The sequence below is a fragment of the Bombina bombina genome, chromosome 10 (genome assembly GCF_027579735.1).
Source record: "Bombina bombina isolate aBomBom1 chromosome 10, aBomBom1.pri, whole genome shotgun sequence".
In the NCBI taxonomy this organism is placed as follows: domain Eukaryota; kingdom Metazoa; phylum Chordata; class Amphibia; order Anura; family Bombinatoridae; genus Bombina; species Bombina bombina.
In genome coordinates, this window is record NC_069508.1 from 183,005,065 (window position 1) to 183,026,460 (window position 21,396).

General features: G+C 37.0%; 1 protein-coding gene across 3 annotated transcripts in view; it reads left to right on the plus strand.

Moving 5' to 3' along the window:
* The window catches only part of AKR1A1 (aldo-keto reductase family 1 member A1), a 75,474-nt gene that overhangs the window by 42,753 nt on the left and 11,325 nt on the right, over positions 1-21,396 (plus strand). For all 3 annotated transcript variants that reach the window (XM_053693580.1, XM_053693579.1, XM_053693581.1), the window contains 2 exons: positions 5,982-6,177; positions 17,005-17,204. In XM_053693580.1, coding sequence (XP_053549555.1) covers positions 5,982-6,177; positions 17,005-17,204 — 396 coding nt within the window. The remainder of the gene's footprint in view (positions 1-5,981; positions 6,178-17,004; positions 17,205-21,396) is intronic.

Here is a 21,396-nt window from a genome sequence, read left to right on the forward strand (position 1 = left end):
AGAGATGCAGATATCTGCTATGGTTGCTTTGGGTCCTGTTTGAAAACAACTGTCATTTATTAACATTAAGTCTATCCTAGAGAGACTCTTAGTAGCTCTCGAGTGGCACGAATAAGCTTTGCTATCAGGGTTCTGAACCCTCCACACATCTCTTACTGCTAATGTTTGATAGATGTTTTTGAATAGCTTCATTTCGAGATTATCCTTTTTTGTCTTTCGAATTATACCTTTATATCTATATCTGTCCAGAGAAAAAGAGGGAGACATATTGAAATCTCCGGCTATGATTACTTGGCCCTCCATAGTCTGTAAGAGTTGAGCCTGGAGAGTATCCCAAAAATGGTAGTCTATTACATTTGGAGCGTATAGGTTACAGATAGTATAAATTGACCCTAGGATTTTTATTTTTAATATCAAGTATCTACTGTCTGGATCTGCAAAAATAAACAATTTTTCGTAAGCTAACTTTTTCCCTAAAAGAATAGCGACGCCTTTCTTTCTGTTTAGCGAGGGCGCGAAGAGTACTTCCGATACCCAAGAATGTTTTAACTTTAATGATTCCTCTGTATTCAGGTGTGTTTCCTGGAGAAGTGCAATTGTAGTGTTTAATTTTTGGAGATGTGAGATAATCGTCTTCCGCTTAATTGGCGAGGATATTCCTCCTATATTCCATGATGTAATTCTGATCATAATATTCCTAGCTGGCTTGTATCATAAGATCTAATATCGTAAAAAGGGAGAGTAAATGTCGATAGAAAGGGCCAGCGGGAGTTGGATAAAAAAGAGGAGAACAAGAGAGGAGGAGGGAGAGAGGGAGGGGACGGAGGAGAAAAAAAAAAAAAAAAGAGGGGGGAGGGGGGTCCCCTAACAAACCAAACAACTGAAAACATTTTTATTTACAATCGAGTTGAACCACCCGTCATGCTATTAATATTTAATACCATATTCTGCTAATTTTTTCATTGCTTCTTCGGCAGAGTCAAAAAAATATATTTGCTCTTTATGAACTAACTTAAGTCTAGCAGGGTATACTACTGTAGCCTGCCAACCTTCTTTAATCAATCTTCCACATGTTGGGGAGAGCTCTCTTCTTTTCCTGGAAGTCTCAATTGAGAAGTCCTGAAAGAGAAGAATTTTATTACCCTCAAATATGATTGGCTGATTTTTGCGGTAAAACTGAAGGTATAACATTTTGTCTTGAAAGTTTAAAAACCTTGTTATGATTGGCCTAGGTCTATTTGTGTTAGTTTGATTTTCTGTAGCTCTCCCCAAACGGTGGACTCTTTCAATCAAGATAGGGGAGTGGGTTGGAGGAATTTTTAGTAACGTAGGTAGTATTTTGGTTACTATATTCATGAGATCTTCTTGTTTAAGGGGGTCAGGGAAACCAATTATTCTTAGATTATTTCTCCTGGATCTATTCTCTAAATCGTCAATCTTAGCTTGCATTTTCATTATCTCATTCTGATTGCTTTCTACCATGGGGATAAATGTGTTTGTTGTGTCTTCTAGATCGGAAACCCGCTGTTCTACCTCCTGTAATCTAGCAGAAAATTGCCTAATTTCTGCTGTAAGGGATGTGAGATCTTGTTTAATTTCATTCCTTAATAAATCGAATTTTGGGGAAATAGCTTCTAGAATACTTGCCACCAAATCTTGGCTGTCTTGCGATCCACTGATCTTTTGGGCTTTTGATGTAGTGCCTTCATTAGTATTTTCTGTTGAGGCATCCAACAAATTTTTATTCTTGCGTTCCCTATTCCTGGCCGCCATGCCTGGATTGTGTTTAGGAGTGATAAATTTATCCATAAAGTGCAAGAGAAAATCAATTATCGTGTGTGATTAGGCATCAAGCCCCTGATTGGGGAGAGTGAATCGTGAAAGGGAAGGGAAAAAAAAAAAAAAAAAAAAATTAATTAATAAATTGTGAAAAAAGAGAAGAAATAATTAAGAATTCTACTTACCAGAAAGCCTTGTGAGTGTGACAGTGTTCGAGTGAAGTGAAAGATAGAAAACACCTGTGATTAAATTAATAAGAAGACCAGGAAATGGCGACAAGAAAGGGTAGTATATGAACTAACGCCAAACGATGCGCACCCTACTTGATCAGTAGTTTTATTCTCTACCTATATTGTGGAGAATGTTCCCTCTGAATAAAGCCCGTGAATTTAAGAGGTTTTCCTTTTTCCTCTTCTTTGTTCTTTCTTTCCCCTTTTATGTAATTTAACCAAAAATTAGCCTTATAATGGATTTGAACATGGGGGGAAAGTTTTAAACTGCTGAGATATGTATTGGATATGCAATCCCTCAACATTGGCTAACTAACTATACTAGCTAACTCTAAATATTTCCTCAGATGTGGGAACAAAAACTTTATTTCTGGCTATCTATTTTTTCCCCCTTCACAAGCGAGGTTTAACCAGATGAAGGTTTTACCCCCTGGGGGGAGCCTATTCTATGAAAAAATATGAACTTATTTACAAAAATTCTTATCTAGAAAGAGGGTAGACATCTAACCAATTAATCTGTGAGTTTTTCTCCAACATAGGTGTGTCCGGTCCACGGCGTCATCCTTACTTGTGGGATATTCTCTTCCCCAACAGGAAATGGCAAAGAGCCCAGCAAAGCTGGTCACATGATCCCTCCTAGGCTCCGCCTTCCCCAGTCATTCTCTTTGCCGTTGTACAGGCAACATCTCCACGGAGATGGCTTAGAGTTTTTTAGTGTTTAACTCTTTTTGGATTAAAAGCATCATCAGATTGGCTTACGAGACTGCCGGACGGCAGCCTCCTGACAGAATCACAGCTCATTCCACTAGGGCTGTGGCTTCCACATGGGCCTTCAAGAACGAGGCTTCTGTTGATCAGATATGTAAGGCAGCGACTTGGTCTTCACTGCACACTTTTACTAAATTTTACAAGTTTGATACTTTTGCTTCTTCTGAGGCTATTTTTGGGAGAAAGGTTTTGCAAGCCGTGGTGCCTTCCATCTAGGTGACCTGATTTGCTCCCTCCCTTCCTCCGTGTCCTAAAGCTTTGGTATTGGTTCCCACAAGTAAGGATGACGCCGTGGACCGGACACACCTATGTTGGAGACAACAGAATTTATGTTTACCTGATAAATTACTTTCTCCAACGGTGTGTCCGGTCCACGGCCCGCCCTGGTTTTTTAATCAGGTCTGATAATTTATTTTCTTTAACTACAGTCACCACGGTATCATATGGTTTCTCCTATGCAAATATTCCTCCTTTACGTCGGTCGAATGACTGGGGAAGGCGGAGCCTAGGAGGGATCATGTGACCAGCTTTGCTGGGCTCTTTGCCATTTCCTGTTGGGGAAGAGAATATCCCACAAGTAAGGATGACGCCGTGGACCGGACACACCGTTGGAGAAAGTAATTTATCAGGTAAACATAAATTCTGTTTTTACATGCCGCTTTCTTATGTAACAAACATTCAATTGTTTCTGGTATAAACAGATTTAAGCATTAACCAAGAGTGCTGACAGATGTTAGATCTTAATTACTGAAATAGATCTTTCCTTAGTCCCCGCTCGAATTGAGCTAGATATCTTAGCTTAGACACATCAAAAAGAAGAAAAGATAATTAAGGAAAAACAGCAAGCAGTATAAACAATCAGCTGGGGGAGGGAGACACTCAAGATATCCAAGGTCAAGTTGCTTGAGGAGGGGCGGGGGTGTACATATGAAAATTGCCACAGTGCACTTGAAAAAGTAAAATACCAATAATATCTGCACTTCAATACAAATTATGCAGTCTTGTGTTTTTAGGGTAATCTTTCGAGGGTGCTTAATGTAAGAAATGGGAGAAGATGTGTATTCCTCTTCTTTCTTGTCTTTCTTTTCTCTTTTTCTTCCACTTCTTTCTCTTTCTTCTCCTTTTCTTACTTTCCCCCTCCCCTTTTACCCCCTTATATTCTCTTATTCTCCTCTCCTGCTTTCTCTTGTTAAATACAGTTTTTCCCTCTGTTGAGTTGTAATTACAGAAAAAGAAAGTCTATGCAGTGCATGAAGAAAAAGATTTTTTGTTATTGCTCTGTCCTTTTCCTCCTTAGACCTCTATGTGTTTATTGAACAACTTAAAGTTTTTCTGCTTTAAGGGACTCTCTTTCGCCCTAAGCACTTGATAGATTATGCTTTTTGTCAGTACATTTAAAGAGAAACCATAACCTGACACTCACCCCTCCATCGACGTGCCCTCACAGGATTTCAGCCAGTTAACTCATATGAAAGGGAACTGTACCTTTATGTTGCTGTTCTCAGGTAGCCTCTGTGAGACTTCTCCGAAGCCTTATGCCCCAGGTTCAGGGAGGGAAATCTCCCTGCAGCTGCTTGGCTCCAGCGCTTTCTCCCTCTCAGATCTGTAGCTCACGATCAGCGGCTCCTCCACGCAGCATCGGTGGGGAGGTGCCGTTGCTTCTGGTGAGGAGGTCAGGGGTCGGAGTCTTACTGCAGGGCTCTTACCTGTTAGCTCCCCACTCGCATCATCGGTGGGTGGGGAGCGCGATCCGGCAGGCAAGCAAGCAGAGTAAACCTGTGAAGTGATAGCTGTTGTCTGTGTCCTGTTGCGGAATGCTGCGGGTGAGTGTCGGTCAATTTGCTGTAAGCTCCAATGCCTGCAGGTATGAAATTTTGGCTGTCTGCCCCTCTCACGGAGAACCGAATGTGAGAGGGTTCAGCTAATTAGGTCTATGGACCACAAAAGGGAGCCTGATCGGTCAGCCTTCAGATCAGGCTCCGGGTCTGAGAGATTCTTTTCGCAGCGCAGGTGGAATTACGCTGTGAGAGGTAGCACCCAGTTGTAATCCGATAAGGCGAGGGTGGCTACAGCAAACTTCTCCCCCCCCCCTTGTCGAAGGGAGATCCTGGCGCGAACAACCGCCACAAGGAAAGCTGCAGGGGAGCGTTGCCTGCTGCTTGTACACAGGCTCCTCCTCTTCCTCCTAGAGTGTGCAGTTTTAAGAGACTTTTTATTCTGTTGGTATGGTTTGTTGAAAAGCATACCTAGGTAGGCTTAGGAGCTGAAATGTAATACTGTGTACTAGCTGGTGATTGGTGGCTGCACTTATATATTTCTTGTTATTGGCCTACCAGATATGTTCAGCTACATCCCAGTAGTGCATTGCTGCTCTGGAGGTGACATTAAATACAGTAGAAATGCATAATTAACAAAGTGCATCATAAAAAGTCAATGCAATAACCGTTGGGGGCTGATTTATCAAGGAGTCTTAAGACCGCTGCTCTTTAAGAGGTGGCGGACTGCAATCATCCCAATCAGATACGGCTATATGGATGATTGAGACCCCCTGCTAGCAGCCGATTGGCCGCAGATGTGCAGTGGGCGGCATTGCACAAGCATTTCACCAGAAATGCTTGTGCAATGATAAATGCCGACAGTTTATTCATAGCTGTCAAAAATCGAGCAAACACAGTTTCTTTACAGCTGTATTGGATCTGCAACTACGGAACTAATTAGCCTTCATCTTACAAGGAGCCACTATTGACGAGAGACCTGTAAAACAAGCTGATCAGGTCACGTGGTCTGGCGTCATCCTACCCCTCGGGGCTCCAGACAGAATCCGAACATCTACTCCAATACTACGAACTGTGAGTTGTCCACCCGTGAATCATTCTTAGCTGTGCACAGCCGAAGATTTGATTCAATTTAGAATCTGGCATATCCTGTTAAATGCCTCCTTCATAAGGGAGTACTTCTTTCCACAACGAACTCTCAGCTCTGATATAGTGGTGCCTCAGAATGTGTATATATAAAATGCAAAATTGGATAATAGAAGTGAATTGGAAAATGCATGCTCTATCTGAATCATCAAAGTTTAATTTGACTTTAGTGTCCCTTAGACTATGTGTTTATCCTCTTTATAGGGGTTAAACATATATGTTCCTTTATTAATAAAGGAAGTCTGAATGTTATAAAACACTCACATATATTTTCATTTTTCAGGAGAGGTGATAAGATATTTCCCCAAAATCCTGATGGATCAGTGCAGTATGACTTAACAGACTATAAAGACACATGGAAGGCTATGGAGAAGCTGGTGGAAAAGGGATTTACCAAGGCCATTGGGTTATCTAACTTTAATAAAAAGCAAATTGATGATATTATGAGTATTGCCAGTGTGAAGCCGGCTGTGTTACAGGTTTGGAAAACTATATTCAAAGAGACTGATAAGATTTATTAGGAAATGTAATTTTTTTGCACTGTATAACAAATGTTCCCCTTGACATCCATTCTGGTCTGGGATTTATATATTTCTATAAATAACAGTAATAAATATTGAATGTATATGTATGATTGTGTAATATACTGTATATATGTGTGTGAGACGTTATTTATATGTATGATTGTGTAATATACTGTATATATGTGTGTGAGACGTTATGTATATGTATGATTGTGTAATATACTGTATATATGTGTGTGAGACATTATGTATATGTGTGATTGTGTAATATACTGTATATATGTGTGTGAGACGTTATGTATATGTATCATTGTGTAATATACTGTATATATGTGTGTAAGATGTTATGTATATGTATCATTGTGTAATATACTGTATATATATATATATATATATATATATATGTGAGATGTTATGTATATGTATGATTGTGTAATATACTGTATATATATATATATATGTGAGATGTTATGTATATGTATGATTGTGTAATATACTGTTTATATATATGTGTGTGAGACGTTATGTATATGTATGATTGTGTAATATATTGTATATATATATATATATACATATATATATATATATATATATATATGTGAGATGTTATGTATATGTATGATTGTGTAATATACTGTTTATATATATGTGTGTGAGACGTTATGTATATGTATGATTGTGTAATATACTGTATATATGTGTGTGAGACGTTATGTATATGTATGATTGTGTAATATACTGTATATATATATATATATATATGTGAGATGTTATGTATATGTATGATAGTGTAATATACTGTTTATATATGTGTGAGACGTTATGTATATGTATGATAGTGTAATGACTATGCATGTATGTAAGACTAACAAATGCAAGCTGAGAACACTGTAATTTAATTTGTATGTGTTTAACAAATGTTACCATCAGCGTCAGGTGCTCCCTATCACATTCCTTTTTCCCTGTGAGATTCTGTATTTTCAAGAGCTTTATTACTTTATAACTCGTTGGCACATCCAGGTTCATCCCCTTTTCATAGAGAATTCAGTGAGAGATGACCATTTCTTGCCATGCTGGCAAAGTTGGCATGGCTGTAATTCTAAAACAATCAGTCAGTAGCAGATTTTATTCTTACTTATTTCAAAGTTAGTTCAATTTTCCTTCCCCTTGCATCATGTGACAGCCATTAGCCAATCACAAAATGCATATACGTATATATTGTGAATTTTTGCACATGCCCAGTAGGAGCTGGTGCATCAGAATGGTGTCTCTACAAAAAGATTGCGAAATTTTGATAATGGAAGAGAATTGAAAAGTTGTTTACAATTGTGTACTCTATCTGAATCTAGAAAGTGTAATTTTGACTTTAGTGTTCCTTTAAAGGGATATGTGTGAGAGTGTATAGTGGTTGTATACATGTATGTGTGCGGTGTTTTAAACTTGCATTTTAATATAACACCATAGTTTATATTTAAGTGAAGAATTCCACTACTTGCCCATCCTTTTATTTGTGCTCGAGTGATAGTTGACTTTTCAGCACCCCCCCCCCCCATAGAAGTCTTTTATGTGAGGGACTTGGCATACCCACACTCTCCAGCATCCAGATGTCAGTGTGCAGAGGCGTAACTAGAAGCCGCAGGGCCCAGGTGCAAGAATCTAAGAAGGGCCCCCCCACCCCCCAACCCTACCCCCCCAAAAAAAAGTGAATTTGATACATATCTTTTTTTTTTTTTTCTGTGAGATGGTCTGACCCCCTATTACTGTATATAGTGACACTATTTAACCCACCAGTACTGTATATAGTGAGTTAGTAACACAGTTTGTAATCTGCCGATGAGATGGCTGGCCTGACCCTACCCGCCCCAGTACTTTATAAAGTGACCACAGTCTGTGACATGGTCCAGCCCCCCCCATACTGTTTATAGTGGTACTGTATAGACTGATACAGTTTACCCCCCCCCCCCCCATGCTGTAGTAGCAAGGTCTGTAATTTGCTGGTTCCACAAACATACACACACACACACACATACATGCATAAATACACACACATTCACATACATACATACATACATACATACATACACACATACAGTACATGCATAAATACACACACAGTCACATACATACATACATACACACATACAGTACATGCATAAATACACACACAGTCACATACACACATACACACACACATACACACATACATACATACACACATACACACACACATACATGCATAAATACACACACAGTCACATACATACATACACACATACATACACACATACACATACATACATAAATACACACACAGTCACATACATACATACATACATGCACACATACAGTACATGCATAAATACACACACAGTCACATACATACATACATACACACATACAGTACATACATAAATACACACACAGTCACATACACACATACACACACACATACACACATACATACACACATACACACACACATACATGCATAAATACACACACAGTCACATACATACACACATACACATACATACATAAATACACACACAGTCACATACATACATACACACATACATACACACATACACATACATACATACACACATACATACACACACACACACATACATACATACACACATACATAAATACACACACACACACACACATAAATACACACACACACACACATACATACACACATACACATACATACATAAATACACACACAGTCACATACATACATACACACATACATACACACATACACATACATACATACACACATACACACACACATACATGCATAAATACACACACAGTCACATACATACACACACACATACATACACACATACACATACATACATAAATACACACACAGTCACATACATACATACATACACACATACACATACATACATACACACATACACACACACATACATGCATAAATACACACACAGTCACATACATACACACACACACATACATACACACATACACATACATACATAAATACACACACAGTCACATACATACATACATACACACACACACACATAAACACCAATGGGTAAAACAGAAAGACTAACCCCTGTAGTCAGAGACACTAGTGAAGCATCATGTCACACTCACATGATATCAGTGCAGGCAGTGGCAGGTCAACGTTTTTTATTGTTTATTTGTTTATTATTTCATTTTTTTTAAGCTGGGCCCCCAACCTTGGGGGCCCAGTCACAATTGCGACCTCTGCACCCCCTGTAGTTTCGCCCCTGTCTGTGCGCCATAGACTTTTGCTCGAGTGATAAATAAAATACTTTCAACTTGTAATATGAGGACAAAAATAAAAGTGCTATTGATTTAGCTCCAGAGATGACTAGTTCACAGTATATTTAATATTTTTGTGCTCCACTTGGTTGATTTATGGAGTATGCCCTTGTACCCTCTAGTGGAGATGAGTGGAAGTACTGCAGCAGGCCTTTTTAAAGGAATTCTAAACCCACATTTTTTCTGTAATGATTCAGACAGAGCAGGCAATTTTAAGCAACTTTCTAATTTACTCCTTTTATCAATTTTTCTTTGTTCTCTTGATATCTTTATTTAAAAAGCAGGAATGTAAAGCATAGGAGCCGGCCCATTTTTGGTTGAGAACCTGGGTTATGCTTGCTTATTGGATGCTAAATGTCAGCCACCAATAAGCAAGCTCTATCCATGGTGCTTAACCTAAAATGGGCTGGCTCCTAAATGTTACGTTCCTGCTTTTTTAAATAAAGATAGCAAGAGAACAAAGAAAAATTGATAATAGGAGTAAATTAGAAAGTTGCTCTATCTGAATCACAAAAGAAAAACATGTGGGTTTAGTGTCCCTTTAATAATAAAACAAAAATCATACAATCAGTACAATGAATTCTGGTTCGTATAGATAAATCCACTTTAGATGAGAATGGCTGCTGGATATAACATAATGTTGCAGACAAAATCAAACAAATGAATTTTAATAAAATGAAGATGCTGCTATGCTAAAATATGCTGTTCGGTTGTTGTAAATATATCTGTTATGTTAAAGGGACATTCTACTCAAAACATGAAGAAAACAAAGAGCATCATTTACATATGTAGCTTTTTTGTGTTTCTTTTTATAAAAAAAGAATGTTAAAGGGACAGCCTACTCCAAAATTTGTATTGTTTAAAAAGATAGATAATCCCTTTAAAGGGACAGTCTAGTCCAAAATAAACTTTCATGATTCAGATAGGGAAAGTAATTTTAAACAATTTTCTAATTTACTTTTATCACCAATTTTGCTTTGTCCTCTTGGTATTGTTAGTTGAAAGCTAAACCTAGGTGGTTCATATGCTAATGTATAAGCCCTTGAAGGCCGCCTCTTCTCTCAGGGCATTTTGACAGTTTTTCACCACTAGAGGGTGTTAGTTCATGTGTGTCGTATAGATAACACTGTGCTCATGCACGTGGAGTTCCTACGAGCCAGCATTGATTGGCTAAAATGCAAGTCTGTCAAAAGAACTGAAATTAGGGGGCAGTTTGCAGAGGCTTAGATACAAGATAATCACAGAGGTAAAATTGTATTATTATAACTGTGTTGGTTATGCAAAACTAGGGAATGGGTAATAAATGGATTATCTATCTTTTAAAACAATCAAAATTCTGGTGTAGACTGTCCCTTTTATACCCATTCCCCAGTTTTGCAGTCAACATGGTTATATTAAAGGGACAGTCGTCCAAAATAAACTTTCATGATTAAGATAGGGCATGTAATTATAAACAACTTTCCAATTTACTTTTATCACCAATGTTGCTTTGTTCTCTTGCTATTCTTAGGTGAAAGCTAAACATAGGAGGTTCATATGCTAATTTATTAGACCTTGAAGGCCGCCTCTTATCTGAATGCATTTTGCCATTTTTTCACCACTAGAAGGCATTAGTTCATGTGTGTTATATAGATAACATTTTCTCATGCACGTGGAGTTACCTAGGAGTCAGCACTGATTGGCTAAAATGCAAGTCTGTCAAAAGAACTGAAATAAGGGGGCAGTTTGCAGAGGGTTAGATACAAGGCAATCACAGAGGTAAAAAGTGTATTAATATAACAGTGTTGGTTATGCAAAACTGGGGAATGGGCAATAAAGAGATTATCTATCTTTTAAACGATAAAAATTCTGGTGTAGACCTCTGTGATTACCTTGTATCTAAGCAGCTTCTGACAGCCCCCTGATCACATCATTTTTTATTTATTATCTATTCATTTGCATTTTAGCCAATTAGTTCTGTGTCCCACACAACTCCACGGGAGAGAGCACAATGTTATCTATCACATGGATTAGCAGTCTTGTAAAAAGCTAATAAACAAGCATGTGATAAGAGGCTGTCTGTAGAGCCTTATAAATAGGCAGACATTTAGAGGTTTAAAGGCTATAAAGTATATTAATATAACAATGTTTGTTGTGCAAAACTGGGGAATGGGTAGAAAAGGCGTTATCTATCTTTATAAACAATAACAATTCTGGTGTAGACTGTCCCTTTAAAGGGTCATTAAACACTTTGAGATTGTAATAAAATATAATAAACTGTATAAATAAAAAACCTTTGCAATATACGTTCATTATTTATTTTGTCCCCTTTTCCTGTAATTCCATTCTGAAATTGTGAGCTTTTTAGTTCCTGTTAGAAATGGAAGAACACTGTCATATTCCTCACAGCCATTGGCTGCACACTCTACTGACAAATTTATAACTGTCCCTAATTGGCCAAAGCATAGAAGGTAACCTAAGTTACAACATGGCAGCTCCTATAGTTTTATAGACATTCAAACTTTACACTTATTTTGTCAATATTTAAACAACTAATGAAACTTTAAAAAATACATCAACATGCTATACTCAGACTAATCTTTTCTTTGAATGCATCATTATATCTAGCACGTATTTAGTGTTTAATGTCCCTTTAAGTATAAGTTGTTAAAATATAAATTAAAACTAATAAAACGGTCAGTGTTTCGTGTAGGTACAAATTAAAAGAATTATTAACCCAGGAACAGCAGACTATAGCTCAGAAATATCAACAAAGGTTCTTCTATGAGGGGGATGAAGCAGGGAAAATGATAGCCAGACACTTAAAATCCAAAAAGTTAAAATCCTTCATTCACAAACTGAATATCACCGGTAAAAAAAAACTAATCACTGCCCCCGAGATAATAAAGCAATTTCAAGACTACTATGATTCACTGTATAATCTCCCTACTTCAGAAGATCAGTCTAACCTAGAAAATTAACCCTTCCACTTACCTAGAGAATTCTAATACACCAACCTTAACTGCAGAAAAAAAAATAGAACTAGATGCACTGACCACTATGACAGAATTGACCCAAGCCATAAAGAACATGAATGCAGGTAAAAGCACAGGTCCTGATGCTTTTTCAGTACGTTATTATCAGACCTTCAAGGTTACCTTAGCCCCTTATCTCCTAACCCTCTTCAATAAAGTAGGAAATGATAACCCTTTCCCCCAAAGCATGGTAGAGGCACATATAGTTGTCATACCTAAGCCAGGTAAACCCCCTACTTTACAGTCAAATTTTAGGCCCATATCTCTACTAAATGTAGATGCTAAGATATTCGCAAAAATATTCGCTGCCCGTATTAAGAGTACTCCCCAATCGAATACACACCAATCAAGTGGGATTTACACCAAACCGTGACGCCAGAGACAATACTATAAAAATAATTAACCTCCTTGATTATGTTTCACAAAACAACACCCCAGCGGTATTCCTAAAAATAGATGCGGAAAAGGGCTTTGATAGGCTCAATTAGAGATTTTTAAAGGCTGTAATGCACAAATTTGGATTCGGCTCTTCAGTAATTGGGAAAATATTTGCACTATTCCACTCCCCCAGGGCAAAATATATTTCTTAATGATTCATTGTCATTCTCCATTGAAATATCAAATGGAACACGCCAAGGCTGCCCAATTTCACCTATTCTATTTGTTTTGGCTATGGAACTATTAGCAACAAACATTTGTCAAAACCCAAACATTACAGGTATCACGGTCAACAACACACAATACAAAATGGCATTATATGCCGATGATATTATGCTCACTCTTACCTCCCCATTTACTTCCCTAAACGAGCTCACAGTAAAATTCGCGAAATATAGTAAATTATAAAACTTTAAGGTTAATGAATCCAAGTCAGAATTCCTTAATATAAATAATCCCCAATGCCTCTCACAACAAATACAGCAAACCTTTCAATACCAACTTAAGACCAAATCCATAAAATATTTAGAGATCCTAATCACAGAGGATAAAGAAAGGCTATTTTCATTAAACTACCTACTATTATTACAAAATATCAAACAAGAGCTGCAAAAATGGGAACATAAAACTAATGGCTAGGCCGTTTAAATTCCATGAAGATGATGATTCTACCTAAAATACTTTACGTGATTCAGGCACTACCTATACAAATAGCCGAGCAATTGATGCGCACTCTTCAAAAGTCTATAAATACGTATATTTGGTTTAACCAGATGACTAGGGTTTCAATGAAAACTATGTACATGTCCAAAGAGAGAGGAGGATTGGGAGTTCCCAACATTACATTCTATAAAGTTGTTACATTCTATAAAGTTGCATCCAACTTAGTATGCATTGTAAATTGGAGCAAAATTTAAAAAGACAAAGAGTCAATAAATCTGGAGTGTTTCTTGGCTGACTCTGCTATCCTAAGTGGTATCTGTTGGTCTCCAATGGTACAGCAAAAAGCTATAAATACTGCATCTACCCTAACTACTAAAACACTTAGACTATGGGATTACTTGATCAAGATAGATTCATCCCTATTCTCGAATCCCTCCCCCTTAACCCCCACTGCCACTATCCCAAACTTTAACTCTAGACAACATATTTTACCGAACCAGCCATGCTCAGTTTGCACTTTAATCCCTTATTATGATGTCCTAGAAAGTGGTAAATTACGCCCTAGGAATGATCTATTAAAAGGACACTCAATCAAAATTAAAGTTTCAATATTCAGATAGAGCATGCAATTTTAAACAACTTTCCAATTTACTTCCATTAACTAAATGTGCACAGTCTTTTTATATTTAAACTTTTTGAGTCACCAGCTCCTACTGAGGATGTGCAAGAATAAGTGTGTATGCATTTGTGATTGGCTGATGGTTGTCACATGGTACGTGTATGCATTTGTGATTGGCTGATGGCTGTCACATGGTACAGGGGGAGTGGAAAAAGACATAACTTTTAAAATTGTCAGAAAGAAAATATACTACTCATTTGAAGTTCAGACTAAGTGCTATTGCATTGTCTTATTATCTTGCATTTGTTGATAATGCAAATATACTCTGTTGACTGGTCCTTTAAGGCTTAACATACAACAGTTTGACCATTGGTACAAATACCAACAATTGAGTTATGCCATACTCTCCCACCCAGAGAGATCTAATATATCCAGAAACCTGACACTACTAGAAAACTTATGCTATAGTCCCATGATAACAAAAGGATTCTTATCCATAACATACAAACTAATTTTACAAGACAAACTAAGAACGCTACCCACATATACAAAGAAATGGGATCAGGAACTTGACACCACACTTAGTAAAAAAGAATGGCTCACAATTATTTCCCACATGAACTCCTCGTCCTCATCTATGAGAACTCGTGAGACTAACATGAAATTTCTTAGTAGGTGGTATTATACTCCTCTAAGATTAACTAATATATACCCTCATATTAACACTCTATGTTGGAGAGGATGTGGACAAGTTGGCTCGCCACTACACATATGGTGGAAGTGCCCAAATATTACCAAATTTTGGTCCCTTATAGCTGTTGAAATAGGTAAAGTTCTCCAAACTGACATTCCTGTAGAACCGTTAACCTACCTTTTCCATAAGCCTGTAAAACTAAAATGTAAACTCAGGTCTACACTCCTAATCCTAATGTTAGATTGTGCTAAACAACTAATCCCTATATTATGGAAAAAGGACAAGATTCCCTCGACAGAAGTCACATGTCAACTTAAAGTTGTCATTAGAAAAACACCACTATATATACCTTCTACTAATAACTAAATGCTCATTGCATCAGATGTATCACCAGTTAACCTTTTAAAGCCGTTATGCCGTTCCATTCCGTCATAATTAGACTGGGCTTTAAAGCCGTTATGACGGAATGGAACGTCATAACTAACGGCTGTCCTGAAGCCTTCTGTGCTTCAGGGATTTAATCGCGGTCTGGAGGGCGTTCCTAGGATTGTAGGGACGCCCCCCAGATGCGATCCAATAATTGAAATCTCGCGATCGTATGCACGATCGCGTAGTTTCAATTTGTCTACATCGGAACAGTTGTTCCGATGTAGGCACTTTAACCCTGTCACGAAAGGGTTAATATTGTAATGTTGTATAAATATCTTGTATCTATATTGACAAAACAATGCTGATTACATATTGTATTGTAATTTTGAAACTAATTAATAAAAACCGTTTAAAAAAAAACAAAACAAAAAAAAACAGTCAGTGTTTCCTAATGACGCTCAGTGACTGCTAGGCACCTCCTGCTAGTACTCATTAAAACCCTTTACACAAATCAGAGCATTTTATGTAAAAACAAAGTTCCTTATTTTACTATGTCTTTAACTTGTCAGCCACTGTCAAAGTAGCCCTCCTGGAACACCTTAAAGGGACATTATACACTAATTTTTTCTTTGCATAAATGTTTTGTAGATGATCTATTTATAAAGCCCATAAAGTTGTTTTTTTTTTTTTTTTTTTTTTAAATATATAGTTTTGCTTATTTTTAAATAACATTGCTCTGATTTTCAGACTCCTAACCAAGCCCCAAAGTTTTATGTGAATACCGTCAGCTACCTTCTCCAGCTTGCTCCTGTTTGTGTAAAGGGTCTTTTCATATGCAAAAAAAGGGGGAGGGGGGGAGGGTCTTATTTCCCACTTGCAGTGGGCTTTCCAACTGCCTTTTCAACAGAGCTAAACTGAAAGCTTCTAAGTACGTTTTTAAACCATTTTATACTAGATTTTTATATCAGTATCTGTGCATCTTATTCTGTATAATAGTGTCTATTACATGCAGTTATATGAAAATGAGTGTATACTGTCCCTTTAATAATGGAACATTTTACATAAGAAGATACAACTATCGGCTACAGCATACACATGTATGCCTGCTTCTTATTTGCTCAGCAGCTGTATCTGGAGGGGCACAACTTTGACTATATATTTAACCCATTAGCACGTAGTAAAATCAGTATAATTTGTTTTAAAATAAATGCTTTATTTAAATAAAGCATTATGGGTTTTTATGCTGCACATTCATATGGATGACAGAACATTTGTGTGCACAGTCCCTTTAATGCTTGTAGTGTTTACTCTAAAGTGACAATTCTATGAAATCAGAAAGTGAAACTGCCAATTCAATACACTGTATAGGGGCATAATGGCGGGAGAATGACATGCTCTAATTTGTTATGACTAACATGAGTCAGAGGCTGTAATTGATGTCTTCTTGGGGGAGAACTGCAGATCCTGAGCGAAATTTGCCGCTGATCCAATCATAAGCACTAGTTCTACAGCTGAGCCTTTGCGGGAGTTAAACAAACATTAGCATAGGGTCGATAATCTTACAATTACATGCTCTTGCAAATTGTAACATATTTGTTTACTATTACGGCCCTTTAAGACTTTTGACCATATCGTTCTATTTTTTTTTCTTCCAGGTTGAGTGTCACCCATACCTTGCGCAGAATGAACTGATCGCTCACTGCCGAGCACTTGGAATTAAGGTTACAGGATATAGTCCACTAGGTTCACCTGATCGCAGCTGGAGAAAGCCTGAGGATCCCGTATTGCTGGAGGAACCGTGCATCCTGGCAATGGCTAAAAAGTATGGCAGATCCGAAGCACAGATTGTGATACGGTAAGCACTGTTATTATGTGGGCAGCATCACTTACAATTAGTACTTTGATAGCCTTTTGTCTCAGCTATCATGCACTGTTCAGTGTTATACTGTTCTATTTCTTACTGCAGTTATCTGGATTAGATTATAGAAGCACTATACTTAAAGGGACATTAAACCCCCCAAAAATATGTCATGATTCAGATAGATAATACAATTTAAAACAGCTTTCTAATTTACTTCTATTATTTAATTTGTTTCATTCTCTTGGTATCATTTGTTGAAGGAACAGCAATGCACTATGGTTTCTAACTGAACACATTGATGAGACAATCACAATCGATATATATACGCAGCCTCCAATCAATAGCTAGAACCTAGGTTCTCTGCTGCTCCTGAGCTTGCTTAGACAAACCTTTTAGCAAAGGATAGCAAGAGAAGGAAGCAAATTAAACAATAGAAGTAAATTGGAAAGTTATTTAAAATTGTATTCTCTATCTGATTTCTAAAATATTTTTTGGGGGTTTTATGTCCCTTTAAAGGGCCATAATACCCAAATGTTTAAACACTTGAAAGTGATGCAGCATAGCTGTAAAAAGCTGACTAGAAAATATCACCTGAACATCTCTATGTAAAAAAGATAGATATTTTACCTCAAAAGTTCCTCAGTAGCCACATCCCATTGTAAAGGACTTCTAAGCAGCATATTAGTATGTCTGTCCCAGGACAGCTAAGGGATTGAGCCTTGTGCACTCTCATGTTATTTCCCTATTCAGTGTAAGGAAGTTTACTATGAAATCTCATGAGAGTTAAATCAAATCTCATGAGATCACAGTAAAAGAGTTCATGACCTCAGCACTGCTGATGCTGATTGGCTGCTGTTCATTTCTTCATTTTTTTATTGTTTTTACCTGCAGCTGGGAGCAGCTGAGTATAAGTTTTTACACAGAACTTACTCTGCTGAGCTGAGGAGATTGTGAGGTAAAATATCTTCCTTTTTTACATAGAGATGCTCAGGTGATATGTTCCTGTCAGCTTTTTACAGTTATACTGCATCAGTTTCAAGTGATTCAGCATATGAGTATTATGTCCCTTTAAGTCAAAATAAACTTTTATGATTTAGGAAGAATGTGCAGTTTTAAGACACTTTCCAATTTACTTCCATTATCACATTATGGAGAGTCTTTTTATATTGACACTTTTTGGGGAACAAGATCCAACTGATCATGTGCACAGGCTCACAGAGTATATGTATACTAGTCTGTGATTGGCTGATGTTTGTCACATGATACAGGGGGCCGGAAAAAGAGAGAACAAATAAATTTATCAGAAAAAAATCTACTGCTTTTATGAAATTCAGAGTAAGAACCCTCACATGTTAATAAATAAACTATGTGAGAATTGTTACAATTTAAACCTGATATTGTGATTTTTCCCTTGTGACTGTGGAGGTAAAATGATCTCCTTCAATCACAAAATTAATTTGGAACATGTAAGATCTTTTGTATTTTTACCCTACATACGAGTTTACCCAAGGGATTAAACACACAGGGCTAGATTACAAATGGAGCACTAAATATTGCTTGTGTACAAGCGATATTAGTACTCATAGTAACATAGTAACATAGTAGATAAGGTTGAAAAAAGACTGAAGTCCATCGAGTTCAACCTATACAAATCTAAAATACTTACAAAAAGCTCCAGTTAAGCTTAAATGGACACTGTACCCAAATTTTTTCTTTTGTAATTCAGATAGAGCATGCAATTTTAAGCAACTTTCTACTTTACTCCTATTTTCAATTTTTCTTCGTTCTCTTGCTATCATTATTTAAAAAAGAAGGCATCTAAGCTTTTTTTTGGTTTCAATACTCTGGACAGCACTTTTTTATTGGTGGATGAATTTATCCGCCAATCAGCAAGGACAACCCAGGTTGTTCACCAAAAATGGGCCGGCATATAAACTTACATTCTTGCATTTCAAATAAAGATACCAAGAGAATGAAGAAAATTTGATAATAGGAGTAAATTAGAAAGTTGCTTAAAATTTCATGCTCTATCTGAATCACAAAAGAAAAATTTTGATTACAGTGTCCCTTTAAATAACCCCATTAAAATGTGACCCATTTAATACTAGCAATCATATACATGAATTTTGTTTATATACAGAAATTTATCCAGACTATTTTTAAATGTATCTATGGTATTGGCATTCACTACCTCCTTTGGTAATGAGTTCCACAATTTTATTGCTCTTACAGTGAAAAAACGTTTCCGTTGCAGGAGATTAAATCTCCTTTCCTCCAACCTTAAATTATGACCTCTTGTCAGAAACAATTTTCTTGGAATAAACAGAGCTTCTGCCATCTCTGTATATGGGCCTTGAATATATTTATATAAAGTAATCATGTCACCTATCAAGCGCCTTTTTTCTAAAGAAAACAGACCCAGTTTGGCTAGCCTCTCCTCATAGGTTAATTTCTCCAATCCCCTTATTAGCTTTGTGGCCCTTCTCTGAACTTTTTCTAGTTCAGCAATATCTTTTTTAGCAATCGGTCCCCAGAACTGCACTCCAAACTCAAGGTGAGGTCTTACCAGGGCTTTATATAATGACAGAATTATGCTTTCCTCCCTTGAATCAATGCCTCTTTTAATACATGCTAGTATCTTATTAGCCTTTGAAGCCGCTGCCCTGCATTGTGCACCCATCTTTAGCTTGTTATCTATTACTACTCCCAAATCCCTTTCCTCCTGTGTTTGGCTAAGTCTTGTCCCATTTAAAAAATACGTAGCCTGCTTATTTTTACTTCCAAAATGTAGAACCTTGCATTTTTCTGTATTAAATCTCATTTTCCATTCACTTGCCCATAGTTCTAATTTTAGCAAATCCCTTTGTAAAGAGAGTTCGTCCTGCTCTGACCTAATGACCTTACTTAACTTAGTATCATCTGCAAAAATAGAGATGTCGCTATTTAATCCTTGCTCCAAGTCATTTATAAAAATATTAAAAAGAACAGGGCCCAGTACTGATCCCTGGGGGACGCCACTGATTACCTTTGTCCAATCTGAGTATGATCCATTTACTACTACTCGTTGCTCCCTATCTTTTATCCAGTTATTTATCCATGAGCTAACATTTTCAGCTATTCCCAGTCCCTTAATTTTGTGCATTAATCTTTCATGTGGCACTGTATAAAATGCCTTTGTAAAATCTAAGTATATCACATCAACTGATTCCCCTTTATCTATATTTTTACTTACTTCCTCGTAGAATCTAATTAGATTAGTTTGACATGATCTATTTCTCCTAAAGCCTTGCTGATTAGAACTCATAATCTTGTTTACACGAATATGCTCATCAATATAATCCCTTATAATCCCTTCAAATATCTTCCCCACTATTGATGTCAGACTAACTGGTCTATAGCTTCCTGGATCATCCCTGCTTCCCTTTTTGAAGAGTGGCACCACATCAGCTTTACGCCAATCCTGGGGTACCATGCCTGAGGATAATGAGTCTTGAAAAATTAAGAGTAAAGGTTTGTCTATAACAGTGCTAAGTTCCCTTAACACCCTTGGGTGTATTCCATCTGGGCCTGGAGTTTTATTTACCTTAATATTTTCCATTTTTTTCCTGATATCCTCTAAACAAAACCCAGTTAGTGGTATGGACTGGCATGTTCTATTATGTTCCAAAGTATCATTCAATGGTTCCTCTCTTGTGTATACTGAAGAAAAAAACTGGTTTAGTACCTCAGCCTTCTCCCTGTCATTATTTATCATGCTACCCTCCACACATTTTAATGTACCTATATTATCCTTCTTAGATTTTTTGCTATTTATGTACTTAAAGAACCTTTTAGGGTTAGACTTAGAATCCTTGGCAATTAATTTTTCATTTTCAATTTTGGCTAATTTGATTGCTTTTTTAACACATTTTTAAATATTATCCATTTATCCTCTGTATTTTTATTAGAAAATACATTGTCCCAATTGATATTATTTAATGATTTCCTTAAATCGTTGAATTTTGCTTTCTTGAAATTAAAAGTCTTAGTTACCAGCACACGATAATGTATTACAAGTCAATCACAATGCAAATGCGAGCTTGTGTTCGCAGTGCTTGAAAGCATTACACTCAGGAGAGTGTGTTTCCATAGGCTTCTATGGGAACCAGAACCTCGCTTAGGAAAGGGGGTACGTAGCGCAGCAATG